This window comes from Delphinapterus leucas, unplaced genomic scaffold, assembly GCF_059928025.1.
Source record: "Delphinapterus leucas isolate spDelLeu-1000000601 "Yukka" unplaced genomic scaffold, BTC_Dleu_Yukka2 spDelLeu_asBTCV2_sq25, whole genome shotgun sequence".
NCBI lineage: Eukaryota > Metazoa > Chordata > Mammalia > Artiodactyla > Monodontidae > Delphinapterus > Delphinapterus leucas.
Genome location: NW_028322234.1, coordinates 15,613,573 through 15,636,673, shown reverse-complemented (window position 1 = coordinate 15,636,673; position 23,101 = coordinate 15,613,573). Strand labels below are relative to the sequence as shown.

The 23,101-nt window shown below is 51.4% G+C and overlaps 1 protein-coding gene across 2 annotated transcripts in view; it reads right to left on the bottom strand.

Moving 5' to 3' along the window:
* TICAM1 (TIR domain containing adaptor molecule 1) overlaps positions 1-22,788 on the bottom strand; it is a 39,114-nt gene extending 16,326 nt beyond the window's left edge. Inside the window, exons 1-2 of one of the 2 annotated variants that reach the window (XR_016391521.1) lie at positions 22,629-22,788; positions 844-8,815 (exon numbers count right to left, since the gene is read on the bottom strand). Coding sequence is in view for 1 of the 2 variants with exons in the window: in XM_022556969.3 (XP_022412677.1) it covers positions 6,550-8,673 (2,124 nt within the window). In the remaining variant the exon portion in view is untranslated. Of the gene's footprint in view, positions 1-603; positions 8,816-22,628 lie in introns of those variants that run through there. The other variant, XM_022556969.3, reaches the window with a different exon arrangement.
* Between the last annotated feature and the right edge of the window lie 313 nt (positions 22,789-23,101).

Here is a 23,101-nt window from a genome sequence, read left to right as displayed (position 1 = left end):
TACCGCAAAAAAAAAAAAAAAAAGAGGTGGGAGCCCTGGAGGGCCTTGGTCAGAGGAGGGGGCGGGGCCTGACTCAGATGCTCACAGTCTCCCTCTGGTGGCTGCTGCAGGGAGGACAGGCTGTGGGGACGAGGATGGGAGTCCAGGGACCAGGGTGCAGGTGACAGCGCTGGTCAAGGTGGGGGCAGAGGAGGGGAGAGAAGTGGGTGGATTCTGCAGTTTTCTGAACGCAGAAGCAGGAGGACTGGCTGACAGGTCAGTCTAGGGTGACTCCCAGGTTCTCGCCAAGCAGCCAGTACGGAGCTTCCGTCAGTAAAGATGAGACGTAGGAGGAGCAGGTTAGCGAGGATGGTCAGACACCACGTGGCGGTGTTGAGTGTGAGACCCCCGTGAACCCCCCAAGTGGAGACGTAGAGGGGCAGCTGCACCCTGAGTCTGGAGCTCAGAGGAGGTCCGAGCTGGAGACAGGGCTGAGGGCATAGACGAGGCCGTCAGGGAGGGGTGGGGTGGGGGAGGGGAGAAGCCCGAGGGGGTCCGGGAGAGGCGGGTGGGTGGGTGGGTGGGTAAGTGGGTGGGAGGGAGAGCGAGGCGGGGGGGGGGAGGAGGAGTATGGGGCCCGGGGACCATGTGACAATGCAGTTCTTAGAAGGAGGCCGACTGGCCCGGTCAGACGCCTCCGAGAGGGGGAGGAGGACAGAGAAGTGACCTCTGGACTTAACAACTCAAAGGCACCCATGACCTTGACCAGGACAGTTTCTGCAGCCTGGGGAGGAAAGAGGGCTGATACTGGAGCAAACACTGCAGGAAAAATCCCACACTGGCCCTTCTCAGGGCTGACCCTACCTTTCAGAAGGCCCTTTATTAGCATGGGCAGAGGAGTAGGGGGTGGAGGTGGGTGTCGGCTGCAGAGCCTGCAGAAACTTCCTCCTTCCGGCTCCACTGGACTTTCAGTTTCCCGAGGCCCTGCCTGGCCGGGGTCTGGGTCAGGGTAACCTTGAGCTCCAGTGTCACAACGACCCCTGGCAAAGGCCCAGCACAAGCGCCAGGGCCTGGTAGGAGGCAGATGCTTCTAGAAGAAAGAGAATAAACAGACGCTCACTGCCTCATCGCGGGCCATCTGCAAACCTCCACACCAGCACCCTGGCAAACAACTCTGCCCAGACGTGTTTGTTGATTGATAATCTCACTGACCCGAGAGCCTGGGCACACCAGGTATATATGGTGCAACCAGAAAATAAAAGTAGGATTTCTCATAGTTTTGTTCTGCTTTGCAGTGGATTGCCTAACTGACCCCTAGGCACCCCTCTGCTCTAGCAATGCAGGTTCCAAGGGTGTTTCTCATACTGGTTATGAAGGGGCTCTCTGGAGGTGGGATACTATGCAGCCATGAAAAAGAATGAAGACACACGGAGTGGTGACCAGTGCTCCTGATAATGGGAGTGGCCTAGGAATGCAAGTTTATGTTCTGCTGAATAAAAGAAGCCAGACGCCAAAGGCCACATAGTGTGTGATCCCATTTATATGAAACGTCCAGAATGGGCAAATCCACAGAGACAGAAAGCAGATTTGTGATTGCCAGGGGCTGAGGAGGGGAATGCCCAGTGACTGCTAATGGGGACTTGGCTTCTTTTTGGAGTGATGAGAATGTTCTGGAATTACGTAGTGGTGATGATTGCACAATATAGTGAAATATACTAAAAACCACTGAAGTGTACACTTAAAAAATAACATAATTCTCATAACAAAAAAAAATTCATGTTATATTTTTCATTAGGATCTCTGTTCCTTATAGGCTGTGTGAACTTGGCCAGATTACTTAACCTCTCTGAGCCTGTTTCCTCATATGTAAAATGGGAATAATGAAATCCACCTCTTAAGGGTATTGTAAGGATGTGGTAAGGATTGCACTAAAGCTCTTAGAGCAAGGATTACACTAAAGCTCTTAGAGCAATCCTTGGCCCATAGTAAGTTTTATCGAAGTGTTTGTGCTTGTTATTATTATCTTATATAACGTAAGTCAGAGCAGAGGAGAGGATTGGAGAAGTGCCATTTAAAATGGATTTTAGGGCATTCCTTGGTGGTCTAGTGGTAGGAACTCTGTGCTCCCATTGCCAAGGGCCCGGGTTCCATCCCTGGTCAGGGAATTAAGATCCCACGTGCCATACCTCGTGGCCAAGAAAAAAAAAGTCACAATCTAAAATATATAAAGAAAAAAGGGGAAACTTTTCAAAAAATTTCCCCCTATTTTTCTTTAAGGCTGTTTGGCCAAGACGGGGCATGGGACTTCTCCAGGAAATACCCCAGGCCCACGGGGCCATGTGGGGTAGGCTGGCCTCCGAGGTGGTGGCTGCCACCAGGGGGCTGTGGGGCAGCAGGAATTGTGGCCGTGTGTGAAGTTGCCCTTCCCTACGTGGTCTCCCCTCCAGGCCTTTGCCCATGCTGTGCCCATCCCCAGGGACACTTTTCCCCACCAATGGCTCATTCCGACTTAGGCCTCTGGTGTCAGCTTACTTCCTCCTTCCAGAAGATTCTCTTAATTCCCCCAAGGCTGGTCAAGGGTCCCCTTTGGGCCTCCACAGCCCCCTACACTTCATCACAGGCCTGATCTCCCCATAACTCTGTCTCTGGCACTGGACAGTGAGCCCTGAGAGGACAGAATGGGGGTGTCTCAGGTCACCTGAGAGGGTGACTACTCAGTCATCCCTGTGCCCAAGGGCCTGCACACAGTAGGAGCTCAATAATGTTGGTTGGCTAAATGGATGGAGGACTCCATGTCCTCTCCACTCACTGCCCAGTGAGCTCCATGGGGGCAGGGACCAGGTCTGTGTCCAGGGCACCCAGCATGTTCTGCACACAGTAGGTGCTCACTAATTGTTTGTCAGAAGGATTTACTTTACTGAACAGTTATTGTGTGCCACATCCTGTGCTGGGTTCTGAAAATACTGCAGTGACCAAGACACATGGGCCCCCAGCTCTCTCAGGGTGGGCAGGGTGTAGTGGAGAAGCCACAAATTAACAAGTAACAAAATGAACAGGAATATTTCAAAGAATTTAAAAAATCTAGGGACTTCCCTGGCAGTCCAGTGGTTAAGACTCTGCACTTCCAGTGCAGGGGGCACCGGTTCGATCCCTGGTTGGGGAACTGAGATCCCACATGCTGTGCAGCACAGCCAAAAAATAAAATAAAATAAAAATAAAAAACGGAGGTCATAAATTAACAGGCTGGAGAGTCTCCATATGGGCTAGAATCCAGTAGAGAGATGCCTGGCTCCTTCTCCTGCCCAAAAAGGCTACTTATAAGCTGTGTGACCTTGGATAAATGACGTCAGCCCTCCTGGCCTCAGTTTCCTCATCTGTAAATTGGGAACATTTTTTCTAGCTCCTGGGGCTGTTGAGAGGATTAAGTGTGTTCATCCAGCACGTAAAGACCTTAGCCCAGGGATTTCAAAATGATCATCCTTTAAATATACGGGGTTGGGGACTTCTCTGGTGGTACAGTGGTTAAGAAAGAATACACCTGCCAATGCAGGGGACACGGGTTTGAACCCTGGTCCAGGAAGATCCCACATGCCGCGGAGCAACTAAGCCCGTGTGCCACAATTACTGAGCCTGTGCTCTAGAGCTCACGAGCCACAACTACTGAACGCCTAGAGCCTATGCTCTGCAACAAGAGAAGCCACCGCAATGAGAAGCCTGTGCACCGCTATGAAGAGTAGCCCCCGCTTGGCGCAACTAGAGAAAGCCCATGCGCAGCAACGAAGACCCAATGCAGCCAAAAATTTAAAATAAATAAATAAATAAATGTATAAAAATAGATAAATATATTGGGTTGACACAGGGACATGTAGGTACTGGAGTTCCAGACTGGAGGTCACTATGTCCATGGTACAGGTGAGAAAGATGAGGCCCGGAAAAGGGCTGTGACTTGCGACTCACAACATCTCAGGGATGAAATAGGGGCTCACATTCTGAACGGGCCCACTTCTCCCTCCTCTGCCTCCACCCGGTCCAGCCCCCATCCTCACTGGCCTGGACCAGTCCCCTCTGGGCTCCCAGCTTCCACCCTTGCTCCCCAGTCTGCCCTCCCCGCCCCGGCCAGAGGTCGCCCATGAACACCTGAGTCAGGCCCCGCCCCTCCTCTGCCCACAGCCCTCCATGGTCCCACCTCCCTGGGGGTAAAAGCCCAAGTCCTTCCTGAGACCCACAAGGCCCTGCACGACCTGCCCCGTCCCCTCCCCCTCCCGGTCCTCACCACCCTCTCTCCTCCTCACTCACTCTGCCCATCTTTGCTGTTCATGCAACAACGCAGGCACGGTCCTGCCCCAGGGCCTTTGCACTGCCTGTTTCCTCTGCCCAGAAGATCTAACCCTTCCTTCCCAAGCTTTTCCTCCAGGTCTTGGCTCTAATGCCACCTCCTCAGAGAGGCCTTCCTGGCCACCTGGGCCAAAGTTCTTCCTCCTGAGGCACCCCCATCACCGTGCATGCCCAGTTTATTTCTTCTGAAGTCTCCTCAGTTTCTGAAATTATCTTGCTTCCTCATTTGATGATTCATTCACCGCTCCCTTCCCTCCACCTCTACCTGCGATTGAAAAGAGAGCAGGGGATGGTTCACATCTGTCTTCGCGCCCACTGCACCCCAGTGTCTGGGACAATCCTGGCACACAGTAGGAGCTCAATAAATATTGGTCAACTGCAAAAATGGCCTGTTAACTGCAGCTGACTCTAGCCTTAGTGATCCGAAGCCGTCTGTTTGGGAATTCCCTGGTGGTCGAATGGTTGAGACTTGGCGTTTTCACTGCTGTGGCCCAGGTTCGTTCCCTGGTCGGGGAAATAAGATCCGCAAGCCACACCAGAGCGGCCAAAAAGAAAAGAAAAGAAACTGTTTCCACAACCCCACCCGGAGAATCCAATCTCCCCAAGTTTCACGTCATGGCAGGGAAGCCGGAAGCAGACCTTCGACAAAATCTGAGTCAGCGACTAAAATAGTAAGTGGTGCGTGACAGTCTGGGTGACTCACACCAGGCCCGCCCTTTGGGGTGGCTGGTGGAGGAGGAAAGGGCATGCTAAATCAGTGTTCAAATCACGCTGTTGGGTGAGAGGAGGCCTGCAGCTTCCCGGATCACCTGGCCCACATAGCCCTTCCTGGGCTGGCTTTCATTCCCTCCTTTGGAAATCCGACTACTTCACTGCAATCTCCCCACTTCCCATCTGTGTGACTTTGGGGACGAGAATTCACCTCTCTCTGCCTCGGTTTTCCCCATCTGTAAAATGGGGACCAGCAACAGAAGCTTCTACCGTTGGAGGGGGGGTCATTTTTGAGGATTAAAATACGTTTAGATGGTCCAGTGGTTAAGACTGCGCTTCCACTGCAGGAGGCGCGGGTTCGATTCCCTGGTCGGGGAGATCCCTGGTCGGGGAGATTCCGCATACCGTGCAGTGAGTCCAAAAATTAAAAAAAAGAAAAAAAGGTTTAGATTTAAAGCCTCCAAGACGGATAAACGGTGAGTGCTCAACAAATATTAATTCTATTCTCATTCTCAAAAGGTCTGAGACCCTGAAAAAGATTAATCCCCTTCATACCGGGCACAAAGTTAATGAGCACTTACACTGTCCCTGGTATTTCACAGTTATCGCACACGATCTGCTGATGACCTTGGAACAATGGCCTCATAAACCCATTTCTCAGATAAGAAAGCAGAGGCTCGGAGAGGTGAAGGCACTTGCTGAAGATTACACAGTGTGATCAGAGCCCAGCCTTGGTGGGAGCATCAAAGCAGACCCCCGCTTCCCCCAAAAAGGGCTGCAACAGAAACAGCTAAATGTACTCACAATGTCTTTCTCTCCACCTTCTCTGGCATTAGAACCAACACTTCCGGCAAAGCACGTGACCCATCAGAGGACTACATTTCCCATCTTCCTTTGCAGCCGGAGATGGGCCATGTGACTATATCCTAACCAATGAAATGAAAGCAAACGTGCGCAACTTTTTGGCTCCTGTCCCTTTTATGGCAATAGCAGCTACGTTTTTATCCTGACAGATGGCCAGGCAGAGGTCTCCCAGAGGACAATGGCGCTGTCAAAGCATTCAATAAATATTTATTACAATTAAAACACCATACCCATGGGGCTTCCCTGGTGGTGCAGTGGTTGAGAGTCCGCCTGCCGATGCAGGGCACACGGGTTCGTGCCCCGGTCCGGGAAGATCCCACATGCCGCGGAGCGGTTAGGCCCGTGACCCATGGCCGCTGAGCCTGCGCGTCACGAGCCTGCGCTCCGCAACGGGAGAGGCCACAACAGTGAGAGGCCCGCGTACAGCAAAAAAAAAAAAAACACACCACCATACCCATACCCCCAACCCATTCCCCACCACCACGGTACAGAGAGAGGCAGGGATTGACTGAGAATTTGTAAACAAATCCATTTCTGGCTACCTGAAAGTCATGGGGTCAATTTTCCCGTCAGTGTCCTGAAAGTAGCAAATGACCCCATGTTCCACTGACCCCTGGAGATGGGGAATCAAGGCCGAGGTCATCAGGTCCACTCACTTGGTCATTCCGTTTCTGGCGTCTTGTCCTCGGGCGCCTGCGTCCCTCTCTGGTTCCACATATGGTTGTTGAGTCCCAGTTGTACCATGTGTGCATGATGTATGATGAGGGGCTGCAGCCCAGAGCTCTGAGGGTGCACGGGTGAAGTCTGTGGGAAGTCCGGGGGCTGCGGGAAGGCCTGGGGCTGCGGGAAAACCACCGGGGGCTGCGGGAAAGCCGGTGGGGGCATGCCCGCCAGCCAAGGAGGCAGGGGCGGCGGCTGATGGCCCGGCCGGGTGGGAAAGGCTGGTGGTGGGGCTCCGAGGGGCCCCGGTCCCCCAAAGGGCGCCTGAAGCACAGAAGGCTGCCGAGTCTCAAATGGCATGTAGCTCCCGAAAGCTACCTGGAGCTTCTCCATCTGCCTCTGGTAGGACAGGTAGTTATGGAAGTAAGCTGACTGCGCGGCACTCCACGCCGCTGCCTGCTGCCGCTCACCCTCCAGGAGTTGGCTGTGCTCCTGCAGGGTCCGGACATCCTGTTCCTTCCTCCACTTGGCCTTGCGGGCCCGCAGCTTCTGGGACTTGAAGGTGTTGGCCACCTTCCTGGCAAAGATCGGGGAGTGCTCGTCCAGCCACACCAGGGCGGTGAGCAGGCTGGACGTGCTGGGGCTGAGCTGGGTCAGGGAACTCTCCAAGGGCAGGAAGGGGATCACGCAATCCTGCCACCCGTGCCGCGTGAGGCTGCTCATTAGCGACTGGTTCGCCTGGTGCTGGCTCAGCCGGCAGTCGAAGTTGGAGGTGAGCAACAGGATGGTGAAGGCCGAGTGGTCTAAGGCGTCCTGCAGGCAGTGCAGCTCGCCGCGCCCTGGCACCTGGAAATCTTCGCAGAAGGTGGCGCCGTCGCTCACGCCCAGGGCCTCCAGCCTCTCGCGCACGCGCAGCGCGATGTGCTCGTCGGCGCCAGCGTGCAGCACCACAAAGTTATAGAACTTCTGCTCCGGCGACTCCAGCTCAGGAGGAGGGGGCCCCGGCTTCGAGACGGTAGGGTGAGCCTTAGGAGGGGTCGATGGAGACGAAAAGGGAGGGGACGTTTGGGGGGCCGATGGAGTCGGTGGGCGTGGCTGAGCCGCTGGGTAAGTGGTGTCTTCCTCTGAAAGTTGGATTGGCGTCTGATCCGCGACAGGGCAGGCGTTTCTGGAAGGCGAGGGGAGAGATTTGGGAGCTGCTGGCACATCCGTGCACTCCACCGAGTAGTGACTGCTGGTTTTTGGAGCTTCCGGGGGGTCGTGCAGGCTGGCGGGGCATGCATCTGCGGCCACCTCGGGAAGCCTGGGGGCTGGGCTGTTTGGCCGCACCGGGGACCTGGCAGCCTCCACTGATGGGGGCCAGCTCATCTCCTCGGGCTCCTGGCAGCCCATAGGGGCAGGCTCGGGCACCGGGCTGGCCCGGGGCTTGTCACACAGCTTGCTGGGCCCGTGGGGGCTGTGGTGACTGCTGAGGAGGGCCATGGTGGGCGACTGGCTAATTTCCAAGTTGCTGGCCAGGGAGGCCGGGCTGCCGGTGGATCTCAGGGAATGCCCTCTGCTCCAGTCCGAAAGGTCCTCGATGGGCCGCGGATCGCTGCGGGTCCCGGAGGGTGATGCCGAGGACGGCAGGAGGCACCCCAGATCGGAGTGGAGAGTTTGGATGGCCTCCAGGTCCCTAAGGACGTCCCATCCGCACCGGTCTCGTGCCTCTTCCTGGAGCTCCCCCAGCTGGGGGTCGTCCCTGGACCTGAAAGCACGGACGGCTGCGCGGTAGGCCTCCTCCCGCATTGGCGCTGGACACAGCCTCTCCTCGGCAAGAAGGTGGTACACCCTGGCAACGGCCAGGGACACGTCTGGGGGCTCCTCTGGGGCCTCAGTGCTGTCCACACCAGCCCACTGGCGGGCCACCAGCTTCGCCACAGCGTCCGCCTTCAGCGCCTCCAGGGAGATCCTGGCCTCGGTCTCCTGGCCCAGCTTTAGGAGCACCAGGGCATGCAGGAGGTCCGCCCCCCGGCAGCCTGGCCGCAGGGTCTTCAGCTTGTGCTTAAGATACAAGAGCTTATCCTGGCCCACCGCGCCTAGAATGTCAAAGGCGCCAGAAAGCGACGGCCCTGTGCTAGCCATGGGCACAGGTGGGTGTGGCCTCCGGTGGCGGGAGAAGCACTGGGTGATGGAGTCATGTTCCACACGCCGCCCCCCTGCGCTGCAGGCCCGGTGTCCCTACCTGCTCACGGGTACTAGGTCCCCTGGGGGCTGCAGAGCAGACCTGTGAAGCAGAAAGACATGGTTATCACCAGAAAGGGGGCTCTGGGAGGCGGCCCAGACAATGCCCCCCCCCCATGCCTTCAAAACCCACCAGACCTATCACCAGACCTTGACCTTGGGCAAGACTTCTCACCTCCCCCACCTTCCCTCTCCTCCTCTGCAAGAGGACAGCGGAGGCACCTGCCTGGTGTCACCCAGCGGGTAGCTGCTACTATTTTCCCCATTCACAGAGGAAGAAGGTGAGCCAGAGAAGTGAAGTCATTTGCCCCAAGTCACACAGCCGGTGATAGATCTGGGATTTGTTTGTTTTGTCCAAAAGGCATGCGGGATCTTAGTTCCCCAACCAGGGATCAAACCTGCACCCCCTGCAGTGGAAGCATGGAGTCCTAACCACTGGACCACCAGGGAATTCCCAGAGCTGGGATTTGAGCCCAAGCTGTCTGGCTCTAGAGGCTGAGGCTATGTGCGTAACTACAAGACTATACTACCTATTAGGATGATAATAAGCCCACTTATGGGAGTGTTTCAGGGAGCTGAGTTGCGTTAACGTATGGAAAGCTCTGAGCCCAATGACTGGAAGTCATTCAGGAAGGGTCAGCCTCCTAGGTGGCCCCCAGTGACCCCACATCCTGGTATTCAAGCCTTGGGTGGTCCTTCCAATGTCGTCCCAGAGTTCTGTGAGATTGATAGAATATGGCAGAAGTGATAGGCTGTCACCTGTGACATTAGGTTATAAAAGACACTGGCTTCCTTCTTAGTCACTCTCTCTGTCACTCTGTCGGGGGTAAACTGTGATGTGAGTGGTCCTCTGGAAAGGCCCACCAGGGGAGAAACTGAGGCTCCCCACCTCCAGCCACATGGGGGCGCCAATCTCAGGCTCCAGCCCCAGTTAAACCTTCAGATGAGGCAGCCCCGGCAGACAGCCTAACTGCAGCCTCATCAGAGACCTAGAGCCAGAGCCACCCAGCTCATCTGCCACCAGATTCCTGATGTTCAGAAACTATATGAGATAATAAATGTTTGTTGTTTTGAAGCCACGAAGTTCTGGGGTAATTTGTTCCACAGCAATAGCTAACTGATACAGGTTGCATTATTACTATGATGAGTTAACCATGACCAAGGGCCAGATCTATGCCTAACACTGCTGCTAAGCCCTTTGGAGGCTCTTTCCTCTTCTCTCCATTTCTTGAAAAATGCCAAGCTGGTTCCCACTTCAGGATCTTTGCATGCACTGTTCCCTCTGCTTGGAGCACCTTACCCCAGATCTTAGCCTGGGTGACCTGAAGCTCATCCTTAGCCCCCAGGTACAATGGTGCAACCTCAGGGAGCCCTCCATGACCACCCCGGTTCTCTATCCCAGTCTGTCTCTCCATGTCCCCCCACAACAGAATTGGCCACTGGGTGACCTTTTCCTGTGTGTTAAACCTTCCACATCTGTCTGCCTCCCAGTCACCTTGGGCATCAGAGGGTTTGTGGAACCACACAGCAGGTACCTAACAAATACTTGTTGAATGAATGAATCAATGTATGAATGGGGCCAGCAATATTTCCTTCCAATACTGTCGATAAGAAAACAGGCACAGGGCTTCTCTGGTAGCACAGTAGTTAAGAATCCACCTGCCAATACAGGGGACACGGGTTTGAGCCCTGGTCTGAGAAGATCCCACATGCCGCGGAGCAACTAAGCCCGTGCACCACAGCTACTGAGCCTGACCTCTAGAGCCCACGAGCCACAACTACTGAGCCGTGTGCCACAACTACTGAAGCCCACGTGCCTAGAGCCCATGCTCCGCAACAAGAGAAGCCACCACAATGAGGAGCCTGCACACCACAATGAAGAGTAGCCCCCGCTCGCCACAACTAGAGAAAGCCCGTGTGCAGGAACAAAGACCCAACACAGCCAAAAATAAATTAATTAAATAAATATATATATTTTAAAACACTTAAAAAAAAAAAAAAACAGGAACAAGGATGTCCACTCTCACCACTTTTATTCAACATAGTTTTGGAAGTCCTAGCCACAGCAATCAGAGAAGAAAAAGAAATAAAAGGAATCCAAATTGGAAAAGAAGAAGTAAAACTGTCACTGTTTGCAACTGACATGATACTATACATAGAAAATCCTAAAGATGCTACCAGAAAACTACTAGAGCTCATCAATGAATTCAGTAAAGTTGCAGGATATGAAATTAATACACAGAAATGTTTCATTCCTATACACTAACAATGAAGTATCAGAAAGAGAAATTAAGGAAACAATCCCTTTTACAATCGCACCAAAAAATAAAATACCTAGGAATAAATCTACCTAATGAGACAAAAGACCTGTACTCAGAAAACTATAAGATACTCATGAAAGAAATCAAGGATGACACAAACCGATGGACAGATATACACCATGTTCTTGGACTGGAAGAATCAATATTATCAAAATGACTATACTACTCAAAGCAATCTACAGATTCAATGCAATCTCTGTCAAATTACCAATGGCATTTTTCACAGAATTAGAACAAAAAATTTTACAATTTGTATAGAAACACAAGAGACCCCAAATAGCCAAAGCAATCTTGAGAAAGAAAAATGGAGCTGGAGGAATCAGGCTCCCTGACTTCAGACTATACTACAAAGCTACAATCATCAAAACAGTATGGTACTAGCACAAAAACTGAAATAGATATCAGTGGAACAGGATAGAAAGCCCAGAGATAAACCCACACACCTATGGTCAACTAATCTATGACAAAGGAGGTAAGACTATACAATGGAGAAAAGACAGTCTCTTCAATAAGTGGTGCTGGGAAAACTGGACAGCTACATGTAAAAGAATGAAATTAGGGACTTCCCTCGTGGCACAGTGGTTAAGGATCTGCCTGCCAATGCAGGGGACATGGGTTCGAGCCCTGGTCCGGGAAGATCCCACATGCCGCGGAGCAGCTAAGCCTGTGTGCCAAAACTACGGAGCCTGAGCTCTAGAGAGCCCATGAGCCACAACTGCTGAGCCTGCGTGCCACACTACTGAAGCACACGCCTGGAGCCCATGCTCCACAACAAGAGAAGCCACTGCAATGAGAAACCCGCCCACTGCAATGAAGAGTAGCCCCCACTCGCCACAACTAGAGAAAGCCCGCGCACAGCAACGAAGATTCAACCCAGCCAAAAATAACTAACTAAATTAAAACAAACAAACAAAAAAACCCAATCCCTTAAAAAAATAAAATAATATAAACTCAAAATGGATTAAAAACCTAAATGTAAGGCCGCACACTATAAAACTCTTAGAGGAAACCACAGGCAGAACACTCTTTGACATAAATTGCAGCAAGATATTTTTTGACCCACTTCTTAGAGTAATGAAAATAAAAACAAAAATAAACAAATGGGACCTAATGAAACTCAAAAGCTTTTGCACAGCAAAGGAAACCATAAACAAAATGAAAAGACAACCCACAGAATGGGAGAAAATATTTGCCAACGAAGCAACCCACAAGGGATTAATCTCCAAAATATACAAACAGCTCATGCAGCTCAATAACAAAAAAACCCCAAACAATCCAATCAAAAAAATGGGCGGAAGATCTAAATAGACATTTCTCCAAAGAAAACATACAGATGGCCAAAAAGCACATGAAAAGATGCTCAACATCACTAATTACTAGAGAAATGCAAATCAAAACTACAATGAAGTATCACCTCACACCAGTCAGAATGGCCATCATCAAAAAATCTACAAACAATAAATGCTGGAGAAGGTGTGGAGAAGAAGGGAACCCTCCCACACTGTTGGTGGGAATGTAAATTGGTACAGCCACTATGGAGAACAGTATGGACGTTCCTTAAAAACTAAAAAGAGAGCTACCATATGATCCAGCAATTCCACTCCTGAGCATATACCTGGAGAAAACCATAATTTGAAAAGATACATGCACCCCAATATTCATTGCAGCACCGCTTACAATAGCCAGGACATGGAAGCAACCTAAATGTCCATCAACAGAGGAATGGATAAAGATGTGGTACATATATATATAATGGACTATCACTCAGCCATAAAAAAGAATGATATAATGCCATCTGCAGCAACATGGATGGACCCAGAGATTGTCATACTGAGTGAAGTAAGTCAAACAGAGAAGGACAAATACCATACCATATCACTTATACATGGAATCTAAAAAAATGGTACAAATGAACTTATTTACAAAACAGAAATAGAGTCACAGATGTAGAAAACAATCTTATGGTTATCAGGGGGGAAAGGCGGGGAGGGATAAATTGGGATACTGGGATTGACATATACACACTACTATATATAAAATAGGTAACTAATCAGGACCTACTGTATAGCACAGGGAACTCTACTCAATACTTTGTAATGACCTATATGGGGAAAGAATCTTAAAAAGAGTGGATATATGTATACGTATAACTGATTCACTTTGCTGTACAGCAGAAAGTAACACAATATTGTAAATTAACTCTACTCCAATAAAAATTTTAAAGAAAGAAAGAAAACACACACAGAGAAAAGGTCTTTCCCTAGGACACCGAACAAAGACACCATGGAGAGTGTCCCAAACCCCCAAATTTAAATCCCCAGGCGCTCAATTTACATCACATTCAGACTTGGAAAAAGCATAGCCTCACGTCCAGTCCAGGGGGCCGAGAACGCTTTCTCTGCCCCTCAGCTAGGCCTACTGCCTCTTCCCCACTGGTGTCCACGTTGGGACCCGCCCCACCCCCGAGCCAAGAACAGTGCATCTGCACCAGGGACAACTCTATCCCCCCAGAGGACACATGGCGACATCTGGAGACATTTCTGTTGTCACGACTGCGTGGAAAAGTGCTCCTGGCATTGAGTGGGTGGGGGCCAGGATGCAGCTCAACATCCCACGTGCCCAGGACAGCCCTTCAGGAGAATGACCGAGCCCCAGACGTTGCTAAGCGCTTACGTTGAGGATGCCTGGTCTAGATGAAGAGCTGACTCATCCATCAACCCCCTTTGCTGATAAATCACAGACGGCACTGTATAAATGACTCAGCTTTTTTTTTTTTTTTTTAATTCATTCTGAGCGGATGTCAAATGGCCCAGGACCAAGGTCGATGGTTCCAGAGGTGTGACGGGGATGTGACCGAGCAGAGTGGGCAGAAGAGAAGTGGCCGAGAAGCATCAGAGACAGAGGCGGTGCTGGGGGGGGGGCGGGGGGAGGAAGGACGCAAGGAGATGAGCGGCTGTCTGGCTGTTTCGAAATTGAAAGCGGCCTGACATATTGAAATGCTGATAGGCACCAGGAAATAGCAGAGACCCTAAAATGGAGCTGACTTCCTAGTATGCGGGGACAAATGATCGGCGGATACATGAGTGAAATTCATGATATATCACAGTATGAATGCCGCGGAGAAACAAGAAGGGAAGGAGAGTCATGAACTCCAAGAATGGGGGGGAGGGGTGCAGTTTTGGGGTTTTTTGTTTTGTTTATTTGGTTGTGCCGGGTCTTAGTTACGGCACGTGGGCTCCTCAGTTGTGGCACACGAAGTTCCAGTTGTGGCATGCCTGTGGGATCTAGTTCCCTGACCAGGGATGGAACCCCGGGCTCCCTGCACTGGGAGTGTGTAGTCCCAGCCACTGTGCCACCAGGGAAGTCCCTGTGTGCAGTTTTAAACAACGTAGTTTAGGAAGGTCTTGATGAGAAGAGAGATTTCGACAGGACATAAACATGGGGAGAGAGTGGGGACATCTGAAGGAAGAGAGATCCAGGCAGAGGAAACAGCCTGTGCAAAGGCCCTGGGGCAGGACCATGCCTGGTGTGTTGGAGGAACAGCGAGAAGGCCTGTATGTCTGGAGCAGAGTGAGCGAGGGGGAGAGAGGGAGGAGGGTAGGGCAGGGAGGGGACGGGGCAGGTCGTGCAGGAACTTGTGGGCCTGAGTAGGGGGAAAGGGGGGCACTTGGGCTTTTACCTGAAAACCTAGAACCACCTCGACCTGTCTAAATGCCATGGTCTTGCCTCATGTGTGTTGCCGAGAAGGAAAATGGGCTCAGTGGGACCACATCTGCTAACTTTTCAAGAGAAGCCAGAAACGCAGATTTTCAGGAATCTGCTCAGTTGTGTCGAGTTAGCAATCGATTCAAATATTTTAAAGAGACCTTATAAGCTTAAAAGAAAAAAAAAAAAAAAAGCAAGCCAATGTGCCATCCGCAGAGTAAAAACTCTGAACATATTTGTTGCAAATAATAAATAAAGGAAGTGTGTGAAGAGGCGAAAGTTATACATACACAGCATTCATTCATTCATTCGAGCAGTAATTTTCCAGCATCTGCCATGTATTGGACACTGAATGTATCAGGACAGAGAGAAGAATAAAACAGGAATACTCTTCCTTCTTGGAGCTGACAGTCCCCCCCAAAAAAGAAGGGAGATAATTATTGCTTAAGTGCTTTCTTAGTTCCTGAATTATTTTTCCATAAAGAAAGACTAAATGTGAGCCATATATTACTGCAGAGAAGAGTTCCTTTTTCTTTTCATATACTTTTTTGCTTCTTTCAAAAACAAATATCAATATATGGCAACTTATGGCAACAAAGTGGGTATATGTATATATAATATACAAACCTAGTATATCATATCTCTTAATTGCCCCACTGGCCTTCCTGCTATCCTTCAAACTTGCCAGGCACAGTCCTGCCTCAGGGCATTTGCACTGGCTGCTCCTTCTGCCTGGAACACTGTTTCCCCCATGTATCCCCACAGCTCACTCCCTACCTTCCTTCAAATTTTTGGTCAAGCCTGCCCTGATGACACTGTGCACAACTCCCTAGGAAGGGGTCACAAAGTATGGCCCATGGGCTGTTTTAGTAAATAAAGTTTTCTTGGAACACAGACACGCTCACTCATTTACACAGGGTCCATGGCTGCTTTGAGGCTACAGTGGCAGAGCTGAGTAGCTGCAACAGACACCACGTAGCCCATAAAGATGAAAATATTCACTCTCTGGTCCTTTCCAGAGAAAAGTTTGCCAACACCTGGGCTACGAAACAGGCATATGATTTTTTTTTTTTCCATTCCATAGAGGGGCAAACTTAGATTGCACAGCTAACGACAGGCAGAACAGCCCTATGGCACCAATGTTTGTAACTCTAAGACCAGATGCCTGTCTCTCCAGCCCATATAATTATTACGGGGGATAACTGGCTGTTATTGGTTGAACTGGGTTCCCCCCTCACCAAGTTCAGATGTTAAAACCCTAACCCCCAGGACCTCAGGATGTGACTACATTTGGAGATGTGGTCTTTACAGAGGTAATCAAGTTAAAATGAGGTCATAAGGGTGGGGTCCTAATCCAATAAGACTGGTGTCCTTATAAGAAGGGGAGACTAGGACACAGACACCCACAGAGGGAGGATCACGTGAGGACACAGGGAGAAGACAGCCGTCTGCAAGCCAAGGAGAGAGGCCTCAGAAGGAACCAACCCTGCTGACACTTTGATCTTGGACTTCCAGCCTCCAGACTGTCAGGCAATAAATTTCTGGTTTTTAAGGCCCCCAGCCTGTGGGACTTTGTTATGGCAGCCCCAGCTCCATGTGGCTACTGAGTACTGGAAATGTGGCTACAGCTACCGGGGAGAAAGTAAATATTAAATTTTATTCATATTTAATTCATTAAAATGGAAAAACTGGGTCAGTGTAAAAAAAAAAATGTTTCCCCATTAAACCCAACTTTGGGGACTTCCCTGGTGGCACAGTGGATAAGTCTCCACGCTCCCAATGCAGGAGGCCCGGGTTCGATCCCTGGTCAGGGAACTAGATCCCACATGCATGCCGTAACTAAGAGTTCACATGCCGCAACTAAGGAGCCTGCCTTCCACAACTAAGACCCGGTGCAACCAAATAAATAAATAGATATTTAAAAAAATAATTATCAAGGCTTTGCCGTGTGTAAAATACAATGCATTTAAATAATTGTATGTATTAAAAAATAAATTCTGTAAGTACTATTATCTCCTCTTTAAAAAAAAAGACCCAACTTTGTTTTGGTAGGATCAGATTTCACTTAAACTGTTAAAAATGTAGCATCTGAATTGAGATCTGAAAAAATACACACCAGATCTTGAAGAATTAGTCGAGAAAAGGTATGTAAAGGCCGCAGCTGGATTGGAAGCCAGGCTGCCTGGCCCTAGAACCCACTGAGCCTGTGGTCTCCAAAGTGTATCGCCAGAGATTCCAGCTTACATGGACCTGGTTATATGGCTTGAGAAACAGACTTATCTAGTTTTAATTGAAACAGCCCCTGAAATGAGCTCATGGCCAGACTACTGGAAGAAAGTGGAGGACAGACGTTGTTGCCATAACGCAGGCACAAGTGAGCAGTAACAGAAAGGCAAAGTGGGGCTTCCCTGGAGGCGCAACTGTTCAGAATCCGCCTGCCAATGCAGGGGACACAGGTTCGAGCCCTGGTCCGGGAAGATCCCACATGCCGTGGAGCAACTAAGTCCATGCACCACAACTACTGAGCCTGCACTCTATAGCCCATGAGCCTAGAGCCCGTGCTCTACAAGATAAGCCACCGCAGTGAGAAGCCCGTGCACTGCAACAAAGAGTAGCCCCCGCTCGCCGCAACTAGAGAAAGCCCGCGCAGCAACGAAGACCCAACGCAGCCAAACAATAAATAATAAAAATTAAATAAGTTAATTTAAAAAAAAGAGAGAGAAAGGCAAAGTGTATAGTTTCTCCCATCTCTGATGTGAGCTTGCTGTCGGCAACAAAATGGCATAAAAACGATGACGATCAGGTGGGACCACAAGTCAGCCAAAACTTACCGAAATATCAAAACTCCTTGAAGTATCAGATATCTCCCTCTACAGCAATGACCCTCAGATCAACCGTTCTTTCCACCTCTCAGTGGCTCCTGGGAACAGCTGCGTGTATAGTAACTTAAAAAGATAAAATCGCTGGGAACTCTACTCAGTACTCTGTAATGACCTATATGGGAACAGAATCTGAAAAAAGAGGGGATATATGTATATGTATAACTGAGTCACTTTGCTGTACAGCAGAAACTAACACAACATTGTAAATCAACTAGACTCCAATAAAAATTAATTTAAAAAAAAAGATGGATGGACCTAGAGACTGTCATACAGAATGAGGTAAGTCAGAGAAACAAAGACACATGTATATTAACACATATATGTGGAATCTAGAAAAATAGTACAGATGAACCTATTTGCAAAGGAGAAATAGAGACACAGATGTAGAGAATAAACGTATGGACACCAAGGGGGCAGGGCAGGTGGGATAAATTGGGAGATTGGGACTGACATATGTACGCTATTATGTATAAAATAGATAACTAAGACTTCCCTGGTGGTCCAGTGGTTAAGACTCCATGCTCCTACTGCAGGGGGCCCGGGTTTGATCCCTGGTCGGGGAACTAAGATCCCGCATGCCACGTGTTGCAGCCAAAAAAAAAAAAGTTAAAAAAAATACATAACTAATGAGAACCTACTGTATAGAACAGGGAACTCAATGCTCTGTGGTGACGTAAATGGGAAGGAAATCCAAAAAGGAGGGGATATATGTATACGTAGAGCTGATTCACTTTGCTGCACAGCAGAAACTAACACAACATTGTAAAGCAACTATACCCCAATTAAAAAAAGAGAGAAAAATCAATCACCTGGTGACATGCACCCTCCAATTTTTAACGAATAAAGGGCACAGCTGATAAAGTGTGAAGGACGGGGCATGAACGGGGCCAGACATTAAGTTCTGCATCACGCACTGTTCACTCTGAAAATTCAAGTTCAGTACTTAGGATCTGTGTCCTATTCTGAATTCAGGTTCTAGGTCAATAAAATGTTAAAAGGAAGAAAAGTTCACCAACTCCCGCAACTACACCACGGGCAGCAGTGTGAGAAGAAAATTTGAATTAGCTGCCAACGCTGAACAGAGGAGGTGCTGTGTGAAACTCTGGTGTTCTGGGTTCTCTTGGAATCCAGACGGTCAACAAGAACAGAGTGGCAGCTGCCCTTGTCCTGCCCTTGGCCACAGCCTCCCCCCTTTATGGGACACCCACCCGAAGTGAGTCAGCTCCAGGGCAAGAGAGAGCAGTGGGTGGGAGCATGCGCTTGGGGTTCAAATCTCAGCCGTGTGGCTTCCAGGCTGTGACCTTGGACAGGCCTCAAGCACATTGGTGCCTCAGTCTCCTCCTTTGTGGACTGGGTACAAGGATGACCTCTTCCTGCGAGGACTGCCATAGGTCGAATGAGTTAATCCGTGTAGAAATGGTACAGAGCCGTGTCTAGCACACCCTCGGTGCTCCGTGAGCCTTAGGGTACCTGACAGCTGTCTGCCCCCAGCAGTACCCGAGCTGGAGGCCCCCCGCAGCAGAGGCTCAGGGCTGGGCTTGTGGAAAAGCTCACAGCCAGACTCAGAATTAGCCAAGCAGGGGCTTCCCTGGTGGTCCAGTGGATAAGACGCTATGCTCCCGGGGACTTCCCGGGTGGGGCAGTGGTTAAGAATCCGCCTGCCGATGCAGGGGACACGGGTTTGAGCCCTGGTCTGGGAAGAACCCACATACCGCAGAGCAACTAAGCCTGTGTACCTAGAGCCCGTGCTCCGCAACAAGAGAAGCCACCGCAATAAGAAGCCTGTGCACAGCAACAAAGAGTAGCCCCTGCTCACCGCAACTAGTGAGCCCACGCGCAGCAACAAAGACCCAACGCAGCCATAAATAAATAAATAAAAATACGCTCCCAATGCAGGGGGCCCAGGTTCGATCCCTGGTCAGGGAACTAGATCCGCGTGCCGCAACTAAAGATCCTACGTCCCGCCACTGAGACCCAGCACAGCCACGTAAATAAATATTAAAAGGAAAAAAAAAGAATCATGCAGGCAGGCCCTCCCGTGCCTGCACTCCTGGCAAACTGCCTAAAGTCACACCGTGTTTCTCCTCCATCTCCCCACCCGCCAGCCTGAGCCCCGATGCAGCGCCCCCTCCCCAGACACTGTGCCCTGGCATGTCCCCCGTCCACTCCATCTGCCCTGCCCAGCGGCCACCCCAACCTTCTGGAAACCTGGCTTTCATTCTGCCCACCTTCCACAGCCTCCAGGGCAAAGTCCACTCTGCACCTGACAGTGGGTGCCGGGGACAGCGGGGTGGGGGTGGGGGAGCACCCACCGGGGTGAGGGACCCGGCTCTGCCACCTGCCAGCTGGTGGAGCCTGTTTTCTCTGCCTCAGTTTCCTCGTGTGTAAAACCAGCAGGAGAGTGGCCCTCGTCCTGAGCGAGAGTTCAGAATAACAATATAAGAAACCGTACAAATCAGAAATAAATACTGGCAGAATTTCTTTTTTCTCTTCTTTTATATTTGTTCACCAAATCTGGAATCTGCCTACCCCCTCCTCTCCTGTCTACACTCTTGGGCAATCTCTTCACACACAGAGGGAATATTAATTGAGCACCTACTTGTGCCAAGAGCTATTGTAGGTGCTGTTGCAGACCCCCGGCCCTCTTGGAGCTCACAATCTAGTTGGGGGAAACCCAGGATGAATGAGAAAGTAGTTCACTGCACAGAACGGATAGAGCCATCAAGAAAATGAGCCAGGGTTGGGGAGAAAGGCAAGGACTGGGGGAAAGGCTGCCGAGAACTGGAGATCAAGGGAAACCTCTGGGAGGAAGTGACATATGGGAGCTGAGACCTGAAGGAGGTGGGGGAGCAACTCAGGTGCAGATCTGGGGAAAGAGAGTTTCAGGAAGTGGGGACAGCATGTGCAAAGGTCCTGGGGTGGGACTGGACCTGATGTGTTGGAGGAACAACGAGGAGGCCCACGTGTCTGGAGCAGAGTGAGCGACGGGGAGAGAGGGAGGAGGGGAGGGCGGGGGGGGGGGGGGGGATGGGGCAGGTCAGGCAGGGCCTTGTGAGACGGAGGAGGGAGCCCTGGGGAGCTGCATGCAGAGCTGGGAGGGGACCTAATTCAGGTGCTCACAGGTGCCCTCTGTCTACTTCAGCGAGGATAGATTCGGGGGTGGGGTGGTGAGGGCAGGAGAGAGGGTGGGGAGGGGACATGGGTGGAGGTGACCACTGGCTCAAGCAAGCAATGATGGGATCCAGACCAGGTGGTGATCTCCAGGAAGGATCTCTGGAGACCAGCACACAGTATACTTACATAAATAAATAAGTATACCTTATAACTAAATACTTATTGGCTGAATAAATCAGTGAGTGGACAGAGCAGTGCCTGGCACACAGTAGGCACCCAATAAATGTTTTCTGCTTGAATCCTTCCTCCCCAAGAAGACAGCCTAATCGGCTCCTACCAGGACTGGCACATAGTAGGGGCACTTCACTCCTTTTGGCTAATTAAGAAATGTTCCAGGGGACTTCCCTGGTGGTCCAGTGGCTAAGATTCCATGCTCCCAACGCAGGGGGCCCAGGTTCTATCCCTGGTCGGGGAACTAGATCCCACATGCATGCCACAACTAACAGTTCTCATGCCACAACTAAAGATCCTGCACGCCGCAATGAAGATTCTATGTGCTGCAGCTAAGACTCGGGGCACCCAAATAAATATTTTTTTAAAAAATAAGTGTTTACTGAGCACCTACTATGTGCCGGGCACTGTGCAAAGCAAAGGACAACGCTGCGAGTTAAGACTATTTTGACTGCCTGTTTACCAGTAGAAAAGGGAGGCACAGAAGGGTAGAGTGACTTGCCCGGGATCACACAGGTAGAAAGTAAAGGGGCAGTAATTTAAACCAGGCAGCGTGGCTGCAGGGCCCCTGCCTTAATTCACTGAGCACCTACTATGTGCAGTACCCCTCCCATGCCTGGATCTGAGGAATCCTCAAGCCTGGCCAAGGTACCGGATAGCTGCCCTCTGCATTTGGCACACATTACTGTGACAGGTCACACTTTTGCTCCCTGTGGCTCCATGAGGACACTATTTGGCCCCTACTGTGTGCCCAGTGTACTGAACAGTGTCTCCTGGCACGCAGCAGGTGCTCCATGAATGTTTGTTGAGGAATGAATGAATGGCCCTTATTCGGAGGAGGACACAGAGGCCCAGGCAGGTTCTGCAGCCTGGAGCAACCCTCCCCCAAACTCTGGAACCCAGACCTCAGCCTGCCTGGGTCACACTGTGGTGTCCCCTCCCCCAAACCCCTGCCTCAGCCGCAAGGAGAGGAAAGGAACACAGGTACCCTGAAGAAGTCCTGGGCCCAGCCGAGTGGTGCCAGCGGCCTGGGCAGACTTGGATCGACTCCTGGGCAGGTACCAACCAACCCCGTTCCCCACGGGAAGGGGTGGGGAACAGGGGGTTGAAGATTCCTCGAGGCCCATCTCAGCTGATGGATGGGACCCGCTGAGGGAAGTGCACTCCCCCAGTGGGAGGGGGGTCACGGAAGCCCCTGGATAAAGTGGGGATTCGGGGCCCTGGAGGAGCTGGGGGAGCGGCAGTGGGGGGTGGCGATCACCGGGCGGGAAGAACCGGGGCTGGGGCAGAGAGAGTGCCCAGTTTGGGGAAGAAATCAGAAACGCGGAGGAGGAAAGCAGTATTGGAAGGTAGTACGTCATGTTGGGGAGGATTCGGGGTGTTGGGGAAGAGTTGGGGGGGTGGGGAGGACTTGGGCCAGGGAGGGGTGTTGGAGCATTGGGGGGCGGGGGGCACTGAACACGCGGCGCAAGGACGTCCAAAGCTCCCAGTGCGGGGCAGCTGACTTCGAACCCTGGGGAGGGGCGTGGGCAGCCGGGCCCCCTGCAGGCCTGCGGGGGTCCCCTGCCCCTCCCCAGCCGGCCCTCGCCCCTTCCTCACCTACCAGGGATCGCGGGGGCGGCTGGCTGCGCCGCTCGTGTCCTCGGGGCTGGGGCTGGTGGCCGGACGGCCTGGCGGCGGTGCCAGCGGATGGCAGAGCGCGGAAGGCACGCTGGTGCCTCCAGGCGCACGGCCTCCGACCGCCCCTTCCGCGTCCGGAGGGGAGGGAGGAAGGGGATGAGATCACGCTTTCCCAGCGGGACCGGGAAAGTCCCTGAGACGCCCCGAGCGACGCCCTCTCTCCCTCCGCCGGCTGCCACTTAGGGGACGTTTGGGCACCTCCGGGGTGCCCGGGCGCTGGGGACCACAACAGGGGTCAAGGGTGACGACAGCCCTCGGGAGCCCACCGTCTAGTGAGAAAGAACCACAGCGTTTAAATTAGTTCATCTCAATTAGTAATTAATGTTTTCCAGGACACCGAACAGAGGGGATGGGATAATTGGGGGGGACGGGGGTGGGAATCATGGCCACCCTGGA